The sequence below is a fragment of the Emydura macquarii genome, unplaced genomic scaffold, assembly GCF_026122565.2.
Source record: "Emydura macquarii macquarii isolate MOO-44397 ecotype Brisbane River unplaced genomic scaffold, CSIRO-AGI_Emac_v2 contig_719, whole genome shotgun sequence".
Classification (NCBI taxonomy): Eukaryota; Metazoa; Chordata; order Testudines; family Chelidae; genus Emydura; species Emydura macquarii.
This window is the reverse complement of record NW_027130856.1, coordinates 15,914,439-15,926,638: the sequence shown is the minus strand read 5'-3', so window position 1 is coordinate 15,926,638 and position 12,200 is coordinate 15,914,439. Positions and strand designations below refer to the sequence as shown.

The 12,200-nt window shown below is 44.7% G+C and overlaps 1 protein-coding gene across 12 annotated transcripts in view; it reads right to left on the bottom strand.

Annotated features, from left to right (window-relative positions):
• The window catches only part of PRKAG2 (protein kinase AMP-activated non-catalytic subunit gamma 2), a 426,595-nt gene that overhangs the window by 134,316 nt on the left and 280,079 nt on the right, over positions 1–12,200 (bottom strand). For all 12 annotated transcript variants that reach the window (XR_010918707.1, XR_010918708.1, XM_067542741.1 and 9 more), the window contains one exon: positions 11,032–11,246. Coding sequence is in view for 10 of the 12 variants with exons in the window: in XM_067542741.1 (XP_067398842.1) it covers positions 11,032–11,246 (215 nt within the window). In the remaining 2 variants the exon portion in view is untranslated. The remainder of the gene's footprint in view (positions 1–11,031; positions 11,247–12,200) is intronic.

Sequence of the window (12,200 nt, the reverse complement as noted above, 5' to 3'; positions counted from 1 at the left end):
ATCGAATAGTTGCCGAACATTGCTCTTCCTCCTCATCTAACCATGGAGCAGCCATGCCAGGAGATGCAGCCAACTGAGTGCAGGAAGCAAGGTGTGACCGTGATTCTGATTGAGCAGGTCAGAATGGAGAGAAAGAGATATAGGAGGCTGAATTGACAGTATGGTCAGAGAACCAACACGGCCTTGGCCACACCATGGCAATGAGGCTGATCTTGGCCTGATCTGCTTTCAGCTTGAGGGTGACCTGTGGAATGATCGGAACTGGAGGAAAAGCATACAGAAGAGCTGAATGCCAGTTAAAATGAAATGCATCAGTCAAGGAGTCCAGACTGAGGGGCCCTTGAGAGCAGAACAGAAAACATTTCCTGTTGTCCCTGTAGCAAACAGGTCAATCATCAGGATGGCCCAACTTGCAAAGATGATTTGCAGAACACTCGTCTTCAGGACCACTCATGGTTCAGGGAAAAACTCGTGCTGAGATGGTATGTGAAATGATTCTGGACCCCGGGCAAGTAATCAGCTATGGGAGTGATGTTCTCCTCGATGCAGAACTGCCACAGCATGCTTGCCTTTTGGCAGAGCACCCTGGAATGTACTGCCCATGGCCTGTTCACATAATATATCGCAATGATATAGTCAGCAAGTATGTGAACCACTGAGACCCTGATGTGATCCAGAAAAGCGTGACAGGCATTGTAGATGTCCTGAAGCTCCAGCAGGTTGATATGCAGTGAAGCTTCCTGTTCCAACCAGACACCCTGAACTTTCAGCAACCCCAGGTATGCTCCCCTAGCCCATCATGGAAGCATTGGTGACAAGAATCTTGGCTGGTAAGGGTTAGATGAAGGGAATGGAATGCCTTGACATACATTCCCCTGAACCATCCACCACTGCAAGGAGTCCAGGACCAGTGGAGTAAGGTGGAAAAATCTGTCCAAAGGGTGAAGAATCAGATGGTAAACTTCCCTGAGCCACATTTGAAGAGGGCAAAGATGCAACCTTGCAAACTGGACCATCCCCATGCAAGTGGACACGTGGCCAAAGAGCTTCAGGCACATGCAAACTGTCGTGGAAAGTTAAGACTACAGACCGAGGCAAAGTCAGCAAATTGTCTGAAAACGGTTGGCAAAAACACTCAAACTCGTAGAATCTACTAGGGACACAGTGAACTCTATTTTCTGAGTGGGAACCTATGCTGACTTCATGGGATTTAGGATGAAACCCAGATGGTTGATTAAGCATAGTATAAGCTATATGTGAGAAAGAACTTCTTCTCTGGACCTGCTCTTAATAGCCAGTCATCCAGATATGGGAAGATATAGATTCCCTTCTTTCTGAGGTACACTGTCACCACAACCATACACTTGGTGAAAAACATGGGAGGCAGAAGAAAGGAAGCACTATGTATTGAAAATGGCGATTTGCCATGGTGAACCAGAGGAATTTTCTGTGGCTCGGTAAAACTGCTACATGAAAATAAGTGTTCTGAAGGTCCAGAGCAGCAAACCAGTAGTTCTGAGAAAATGCAGGGAGGATAGTTGATGGGGTGGCCATTTGAAACCTCATATATCTGATACATTTGTTGAGATTTAGGAGGTTGAGACTAGGTCTTACCCTTCTTTTGAATTTGGGAACCAGGAAGTACTATGAATAAAAGCCCTGATCTCGGTGCTTCAAAGAAACCTCCGCTACCGGTCCCAAAGCCAGTAGAAACTGGACCTGCTTGAGGAGCAATATCTCATGAGAGGACCCCTGAAAAGGGAGACGAACTGGATGACATACTCCAATCTAATGATGCTTAGGACTCAGCTTTTGGTGATAATCAAGCCTCAAGCATTGTGGAAGTGAGCTAGCCTGTCCCTGAATGGAGGGGACAGGATAATGGAAGCCATGACTGGGTCGCTGCTCTGGACAAATGAGTCAAAATGGGCTCTTGCCAGGGGAGGGTAAGTCAACTGGCTGAACCAGGATCCTAATGCCTCTTCCTCTGGGACCTATGCCCCTTTCTGGGGTAGTCCTGCTGTCTCAGGGAAGGGGAAAGTTGCTCAAAGGGATATTGCAGGGGGTACTGCTGCTGCTACTGTTGCACAGCACTGTAATGGTGCCATTGCACTGCCGGTGTATACATCCTCAAGGAATACAGGGTGGGCGCTTGAATCCTTGAAGGAGAACAGAGTCTTGTCCATAAAGAGCAGCTGGCTATCAAAGGGCAAGTCCTCTATAGTCTACTGCACACTGGAAGCAATGCCTGAATTCTGCAGCAAGAACACCCTTCTCATGGTCACAGCCGAGGCCATCACTCTGGCTGAAGTATCCAAGACATCTAGTGTCGACTGTAATGAGGTCTTGGCCACAAAACAGCATTCAATGACGAACAATCAAAATTCCTCCCTGGAGGCTTCAAGCAGCTGGTCTGGAAATTTACACATAGCCATTCCAGTTCACACAGTCATATTTGAACAATTATGGCTGCTGGTTTGTAATCTGCATTTGCAGGGAAGAGGAGGTATCGATATTTCTACCCATTAAGCCCATCCTCTTAGAGTCCTTGTCCTTAGCATTGGATTTAAATTCACCCTGCCGAGCTCTGTCGTTCACCAAGGTTATGACCAGGGAATTAAGGGCTGGGTGGGAGTAAAAGCCCTCAAATCCCTGGCACCAGTATAAAGTAGTGTTTCTCCAAATGCTTTGCAGTAGGTATATTAAAGAATTTCCAGGAGTGCATCGTTAATAGGGATGGCTACTCTTCCCAGGGCAGAAGGCTGCAGGATGTCCAACAAACTTATGGGTATTCTCCTACAGGAATTATGCCTGAGTGCCCAAGGAAGCAGCCACAAACCGCAAAAGGTCCTAATGGCCTTGAAGCTCTCAGGCTCTGAAGGAGAAAAGAGCCAAGCACTGCTGAATTGTCTGGGGACGAAGAGGAAGTGGTTAACTGCACCAGGGCTAGATCCCACTTCTAGAATGGCAGACCCGGGTGAGATGATTCCAAAGGTTCCACAAGGTGAAGGCTCACTGATGCCTGAACCTGTGGTGGGACAATGGTCCCCAGCCACCAACATGAACAGTGATCTCACCTTGGAACGTAATGAGGATTGTGACCTCTGTGACTGAGGAACAGCCCACAGATTCCATGGAGGTCACTGGGCATAAGGGTTGGGAATTGGTGGCCAGTAGGTAGCAGGCCAGAGCCCCCATCCTGACTGCAAGATGAGTGCCAATCCCGGTACCCATGATACTCCATGAATGGCCCTCAATGTGAGCCAAGTGATGGAAAGCAGGAGGAGGATTCCAACCACAACGCCCAGGAGTCCCAAGGTTCTGGGAATAAGGGTGGAGCCAATTCTAAAGGACTGAGCAACTGATCCAACTCATCCATCACCCAAAACTGGGAAGGGACTGGTCTGATGGCAGAAATGGTATCCCTGGCACTCCGCCTCCATTGGTTCCAATGCCAGGAGCAGCATCTGTCCTGTAGTCAGCGATGGTACTGATGCAGCTGACAGTACCAGAGTGGAGGGCAGAGACTGTTGCCACGATAACAATGGCGGAGCAAAAGGAAGTGAAGGGCGTTTCCCCAGTGCCAAAGAAGTTCCTTGTGCTCAGCCTGGCACCGACCCCATTTCTACAGTCTGTGGCAGGGAAACAACAGGCTGCGGTGCCAACGGACCCAAAGATTCAGCAGCCCATTCATACAGCTGGACTGTAAAGGACATAGCCCTGGTAAACACTTGGACCAAGGGAAAAGTCAGGATGAAGAGGCAGAGGAGGTCCGTTGCCACTTGATATGCCACCTGCATGGACACAGCCAGTGCCGGCATCACCCTCATTGGTATCAGACTCAGTGGATGTCCTGGGGCCAGAACTGGAGTTGATGGTATGGGGTCTCTGACCTCCCTACACAGCACCAGAGAGCAGTTGGAAGGACCTGTTCCGTTTTGCCATGCTGGTCCAAACTCTTCTTGGAGAAGGCAGAAGAAGCTCCCCAAGACCTAAAATGGCCTCAATTGGTCTTATGCAACCTTTTCCTGGTGCACCCAATGGGGAGCAGCTCCTCGGAGCGCCACTGACCCCAGAGTGTGAAATGATAGCACTCTCTAAACCCAAAGGCGAACGTCTATCCAAGATAGGCCTCGGTGCCAAAGCAGGCCTGGTGGCCAATTCAAATGGGTGCTGCTTTAGGGGGTAGATCCCTAGCTACCTGAGTCCACTTTGTGAACAATTTACAAATCAAACACCGCGCTGTGATGGGGGTCTTGCCCAAGCACAGCAAGTACCACAGGTGGGGATTGTTGTGGGGGATCGCTCCCCCAAACGACAGACAATGTTTGAACCCTAGTGAGGGTACTACTAGAGTAGTCACTAAAGAAATACACAGTGAGATTAAGAAGCACATAAGAGTTTCAACTCCAGCCATAGGCAATAAAAACGAACTGAGAGTGGTCGAGGCAGCACTGCCTCATATAGGTAGGGGAGGGGCGAAAGCCATGAGGTGTGAGTGTTGCCTCCTACGTGTACTGCTAGGCAAAATTCTCTGGCTCCAGCACGCTGGGTGCACACACAACTAAGTGGAACACATAGCTGCATCTACTTGAAGATGTAGGTCTAACTCCCTAGCAAAATAATGGAACAAATATTAAAAGAAAAAATGTCACACAATATCTAGAGGAAAACTGAGCCATGAGAAAGGAACAGCACAATCAGTGTATAAAGACAAATAAATCCAGCACATCAATCTTTATGCATCATCCTAGACACTGTTATTCATTCCAATAATAAAAATGTATTGTATTATATAGCTATTTTGGGCCAGATCCTTAGGGCCACCTTTCTGCATATGGCATAGTGCAGAAAAACAAGATGTTAAAGGTAGCTTGGCTTTAAGCCATCTCTATGACTTCCTGATTCCGGGCCAGTGAAACCGGCCCCAAAGTGCAATATGAAGTAGACTTAAAGCTGCTCTGTTCTAAATTGCCTCAGCTGTCTACAACACCAAGGGGGACATTACAGTAGATGAGGATTGGCTGGATTTAGTAACATCCTGGCTATACCCCCATTTTTCCTGGCCACGTTTCCCTAAATCTGGAGCCAAAAGGGATAAGTATTATAGGAGCTGCTATACTGGCTTTATGCCACTTGGAAAAGCCCTACATTGAGGGAATCCTCAGGTAGCTAGTTAAACTGGATTTATAACTGCAGGGGATGGAGGGAGGAGGGGAAGGGGCTGTATCTTTTGTATGCACTCTAATTTCCTCAGGGCAGAGAGTGTATCTTTATGGAATGTTATTTCACTATAGGTTCATAAGATTGATTGCTGTGGCTGTAAATACTAGTGTATAAATACCAATGTATAAATAAGAAACTAGTGTATAAATATGTCAATAAAACAATATTTATGATGATATGATTGTACATATTATTTTCTAAACCAAGTTAAGTAGTTTTTAAGAAAGAGGTATATCTGATTAAAGAGCAATGGCATGGTACAGCTCAATGTTAGCACATTCTTCCTATGTTTTTCTTATTTTCAACCCACTGCTCCTTGTTATAGCCCCCTCACCTTGTTAAATATTCCCCTCCACCAATGGGCTTGATTATCCCCTCACACAAATGTGACTATTGAATTCAGTGGAGTTATCCGTGATACACACTTATGCAAAGGAGAGAAGAATCAAGCCACTGTTATTTAATCGTTTCAGATACTTGTAGACAAATGTAATACCCCACTTAATTGTTCAATAGCTAACTTATCCTTTTTTATAAAGCTATTTATTTATTGGGTTTGGTAACCTATTCATGAAATACCAGTCATGGATTATTGTCAGACAGACATACGGATACACCAGCTTTTAACTAACTACAACTTTCATATGGACTGCAACCATTTCACTGGCAGTTCTGTTCAAACAATGATGGCCTGCTAGGGCCCACTGAGATCCATTAGATTGTGTAATAATCTCTCACAGAGAAGTAAGCGATGGTTACCACATCCTCTGAGGCATTTAAAACTAGGCTGGCTATAATTGTTTTAGGAAATGCAGGAAAGACTCTTGCACTAGCAGCTGACAGACTATATAATTATTAAATCCTTTCTATCTCTGATTTCTGTTATCAGTTGACTGCAGTATAAATCAATGCTGAGTCACAGTAATGTCTTGGCATAATAATATAATGACTTAAATCAGCTGAATGCTGAAATTCTGAATCTCTGTACAGTGAAAGAATTGACTCCCTTTCCCTTAACCAGGAAGCTTTTGTAAGACAACTTCAGATCCAAAGGTCATTTCTAGTTCTCTTCAGAAGAGTTAAATCTCTGCAATAAGGCAGCCAGATTATGGGGCTTTGATGTTTGGCACAGCTTTTAGAGAGAGCCAAATTAAGGGACCTACTGTGCATAGCTGGGTTCCCAGGCTCTTTGCCAACAGAAGAGTGTGATGTAATCATTTCTTATGCAAAACAAGTTAACAGCTATGTTTGTGCGTTTACTACAGTTTGGCTAAGAAGGAGCAACATTAAAAGCCCTAGAGAAAGTGCCACTGTTAAAGAGCCAGATAGTCACTGAAGCCCCATATTCCCCTTCATGTCTAGGTGTGGAGGATACAGTTCCATCTCTGTGGCACATTCCCCCTCACCTTCATTTCTTGGAGTGCTGTGCATTTGGAATGAGTACACCAGATGTGGACTTGGCTCCTCCAGATTCTCCCTCACCCTACACCTGCATGGTAAACCAGCACATTTTCATACAGCCCAAAGCTGCGGCTAAAGTAGAGCCCTGCATGGGACTATTTTTAATCCCCCTCCTGTCCCACTCCTGCTATTACAGCAGCAAGTCCTGTACGACTCGTGGGATCCCAGTCCCACTGCAAGACTTTAGGCTAAGGCAGTGGTTCCCAACCTATGGCCCAGAGGCCAAAAGTGGCCCGCGGCTCCCCTCCTGCTGGCTGCATAAGGGAGCCACTGCCTAAAGACCCAGGAGGAGCATGTTTCCACAGGGCTAAAAGACTGGTGCAGACTCCTTGCTGCAGCCAAGGGGATGGGAGATCAGCGCTCCCCTCCTCCTGGCTGTAGCAGGGAACACGGGAAAGTGCTCTGTCTAGGTCCATAGGTGCTAGGGTCCCTGCTGGAGCCAGAGAGAGTGGAGCACTGATCTCCCATCTCTCTGGCTGCAGAAGGGAGCCACTGCCTAGGGACCCAGGTAGAGTGCACAGGGCTACAGAACACGTGCGGTTTCCCTGCTGCAGCCAGGGAACTTCTTCCGTCTGGCTGCAGTGGAGGAGGGGCCCTGCTGGCAGAGACTGGTGGCCCTTCTAGGTTGTAAAAATGATACTTGTGGCCCTTGAGCCAAAAAGGTTGGGAACCACTGTGCTACGGCTTCCCTTTCTTGATGAGAAGTCCCCTTTAGGTGAGTGCTGGGGAATAACCACAATGTAGGAGGACGTGTGCCCAATGCATGACTCAAAAGCCATGTTTACAGAGATTTGTGGGAGGCTATAAAGGCAGAGGGGAGGCAAGGGGTATTTGTGCAGATACTCTTGTCTCCTGGAGATCCTGCAAATTGAGGGTGCAGCACTCTTGGATTCTTTTGGGAGGGGCAGGGGACACAAACCCTGTAGGAGAATACAAAGGAAGCTCCACAGGTTGAAAATCAGGGAGTTTTCTCCTTTATATACGTTATTCTGATGAAGGAGAGGACAAAGCCCTGAAATGGGCTGGCAAGTGAAGTCCTCTGCAAACATGAACTTTTTTATGACAAATGGAACACTGGCCCTTTCACCACATCGCCCCATACCACGGCAGAGGAAGGAGTGAGGAGGAAATAAAAAGGAGAACAGCAACATTATATTTAGCATATTACCTTCCACTTCAAAACAGGCAAAACAGAAAGAAGGAAAACATGTTCACTATTAAATTTACAAACGCTCTGCATTCCAATCACGGTTAATAATGTCACATTAAAGAATAAGTTATCATTCATCACTTACTGCCTGAAGGTCACATAGTTCAAACAATACGGGTCAAAGTACAAGCTGTCTCATGAACTGAACTGTACATTGAAAAATCAAGTTGCACTTGGCCCATTAAGTGTAGCGCATGCTAATCTCTGGTTACAGCTTTGATCTCTTATCAGCTAAATTCCTCATTACAACACTGTGGCCCCACTGACACAAACACCCATACATTATTGAAAGAACACTGTATGCATATTAATGAATACCTAAAATTTTAGAAGTAATGCCTGCAAGTACCACTGCAGAGATGTTTCACATAGTAATCAATCTGGACATCCATTTGGTGAGGGGCTAATTGCTTGAGTTGATGTATAATATTCTGATGATCTGAAGAGGTACACTGCTCCACTCGCTGTCAAGACCTGCCTTCTACATTTTCTTCCTCTCTCCAAAATCTAAGGCTCAACATAATATTAAAATAGAGGATGTTCGATCCTTCAAAGTGCTCTTCACAACAGGAAACTCTGGGATTACATCAGTAGGGAAATAAATAGTATTACTCTTTCCCCTCCCTTTCTCTTTTTCTCTAACAGATTTTTAACCCTTCAGTGCCACACTCCCAGGCACACCAAAGGCCAGTTCTGCATAGGGTCAGAATCAACTTGAAATCTAGTCAGTTATAAAAGGCAAGTTAAATTAGTTCTAGATACTGGTACTACACCTTCCCCAAGTTCCCCTGTTGTTGTGTGTTTGTACAGAGCCTAGCACAAAGGATCCTGGTTTGTGACCGGGGCTCCCAGGTACTACCACAATACAAATAAATAATAATAATAATAATAATAAATAAAATGGGACTACTCGTGTGCTTAAATTTAAGCATGTGCATAAATGTTTGAATGACTGGTGTCTAAGTAATTGACTACATAGGGGAAAACAGAGACTCACAAAGTAAATAAATAGAGACATTTTTCTAAACTCTTTCAGTTATAGTTCGTTTTAAGCGTTGCTTGTAAGTGTAGTAGGTAAAAAGTTTCAGGAAGAAATGCGATTTCATCTTTTAAGTGATGTTTGAGACAGATTGCCATGTCTGTACGCAAGTCTCCCTCCGATTGATGAAACTGTGCACCTAGGCGCATTCCACAGCTATTAGCATGAATCATTTATTATATTATCTATAGAGGGGATTTAAAATAATAATTAACCAGAGAAAAAACTGCTTTAATAAGCAGCAAGTCTTTTAGGGACTTGTTTATGGTATGTGCTTTATGAACACAAATGTTTTATTATCCCACAACAGAAGAGCTAAAAGTCAGGATAAATGAAGTCAACAAAGTGTATGAGTGCAATGCTCATAAATTAATGTTGTTCCTCTACTGTGGTCAGACTTGTGAGCAATGCAGATCTGCACTACAGAGAACAGTGTGAGCTATTCAGTCACTGAAAGACACACAAATCCTAAACCTATCGGTCTCATAATCATCTCCAAGCTGCTGAAGGTGAGTCACGTTCTCCTAATACTTGGCCCTCTCAGTAGATCTTATCAAGGATTTAATAGTTTTTAAAGATATCTATTGAAAATTAAACATAAAGGGTCCGATTCCCTATTGCTTTGCACATTTTGCCATCATTTCTATTGAGGCAAAGTGAAGATTATTAAATCAGAATGGCAGCATTTTACACACTCTGCACAGGCATAAATGATAACACAAGGTGCAAAGTGAAGGAGAATGAGGCCCTAAATATTTACATTCCATCTAATCTTCCATTTGTATAGACGCATCCAAAACGAAACTAAACCAATCAGTGGCCACACTTTACAATGTCATATACTAGTGGAGACCTCCATGGTGGTTCTTGCCTTTTGTATACCATTTCTTATTGTCTCAATCAGTATTTTTAATTATATTTTTCAGTGACTAATTAAAAAAAACTGTCAATCTTTCAATGAACAAAAGGATTCTAGGTTACACAGTGAGTCATTGGCAGAGCTGGGAACACAACTCAGATGCATCGGCTACCAGTCCTTTGCTCTAACCTCTAGAAAAAACTCCTTTCCTAGCTGCATCTTTGCAGCAAATCAGATTCACACACAAATAATAAAACCCAATAGATCCAAGCCTGCAGAAAATGATTTTCATGGCCACTGAACCCTAGGTTTCCTGATCTCCACAGCCAAAAAGGCTACTGTTTTCATCGAAAGCCCAGAGAACATCACATCAGCCATTCCATGGACAGTTACTGGCAATCTGGTTCTTGGCAATGACACTTGTGTAGGGGAAAAATTCTATAATTAGTATTACTGATTATATGACAATATTACTCAAGTGTGCTAGGCACTGCACAGTCATATAGGAAGACAGTCCTCAAAGAGCTTAAAATCTAAAAGACAAAAAACAGACATAGGGCGGGGAAAAGGGATAGAACATACTTAGCAAAGTGATAAATTTGAAGACAGGCACATAGCTTGCTAGTTCCATGGGACAGAAGAAGGGTGAAGGGAAATGGTAGAAGAGGAAAAGTTAATACAAGCAAAGGAAGGAAGGAAGGAAGGAAGGAAAAGGAAGAACGATGCTGAAAAGGAGAGAGTGGGTGGAGGGAGGCAGGAGAACTGATGCTGGCAGTGAAAGGGAGGAAGGAGCTAGAGCAAAAAGCCAGTCTGCAGAGAGGAAAGTGTGTCAAGAGTTTAAACTGTAATATACAGTCTGCTGACATGCTGCCAGGGAGTCTAGTCTCCGCTCCTCAGAGCTGGCCATGTCCCCTGGCAGTTGCGTCCTTCCTCTCATTTTGCTGGACTGGGGGAAGACAACCTGCTGGAGACTGATGCCATTAGAGGAGGGTTCTCCCACTCAGGTTAGGCCCTAGGAGGAGCCAAAGCTGGACCTCAAACCCTACAACTGATACTATAGAGTTTCTGCTTGAAGCGGTGGCTGGTTCTTCCCCAAATGATTGACCAACAGGAAAATGATGTAAAACTCTCCTTTTCTGCTCTTATGCATGCACAGTTCCCAGCCTCTTAGCCATTAAAAATACTTACACACACAGGCTTCTCTATTGAAAACTCTAAACAAAATAGTCCACTTACTGTTTTTGAGGTAGCACAGAGGGTTGGTGTCACCGTGGGAGGCTTGGCTGCATTTTGGGGTGGAGGCAGAGTAAACCTTTGCCCAGTGTCCGGAGGAGGAGAAGCATGAATCCGGGTTTCTAGTCTCTCGGGTTCATGTTTATAGGATTCAAGAGGAAACGGAGGCTGCTTGGTCACTTGTGTTGGGGTAGATGGAGAAGAGGAGAGGCCAGACACTGTAAACAAAGAAATCATTAATAAATGATTCAGGTCAAAACAAGAGCAGAACTGAGAAGAATCTAAACTGGAAAGTGTATCAGCACTTGCTCAGCCAATTTTTCTACCCTTCCCTCAAAAAACCAAATACACATCTCGTCCTCTAGTGTATAAAGGGGTTTTCCCCTCCCCCTACTTAAAACTATTTAAAATAATTCAAATGTACATCCTATGTGTATAATCCATTATACACGGAAGTAGCATTGTGCAGTGGTTAGAGCAGAGAACTGAGCGTCTATTCCCAGCTTTGCCACTAACTTATGTCACCTTTTCCAAAACCCTTTGCCTCTCTGTGTCTCTATTTTCCTGTCTGTAAAATGGGGATAACAGGATCTTTGAAGAGCATGGAGAGCCACAAAATGATAAAAGCTATGTAAGTATACAGCACTGTTGTTATTTTTAATATCCACACTAATCTCAGAATGACAGTATCTATGCAAAGAGCTCAATAGCTTTGTGTTCTTGTCTTTTTGCCTTCCTTTTATCATTAAACAAAAATCCAAGCCAACAATTAGAATAAAACTAGGAAGAGAGGTACAGGGGAAGGAGAGATTACTCACCTTGTGCAGTAACTGGAGTTCTTCGAGATGTGTCCCCCTGTGGGTGCTCCACTTTAGGTGCGCATGCACCCCTGTGCCTTTGACTGGAGATTTTTGGTAGCAGTGCCCATTCTGCCCGGTCATGCACCCCACACATTCTCATACCCGGTACCAAGACTATATAGGACCCTCAGTTCCTTCTCTACTACAGAGCCCACAGAGGCAGCTCTGAAGCAGAGGGGAGGATGTCTGGTAATGGAGCACCCAAGGGACATAAATTTCAAAGAACTACAGTTACTGCATAAAGTGAGTAATCTCTTCTTCCCCTTCGAGCAGCATCCCTTGTGATAGTCCTTGCTCGGGGGCCAGTTGATA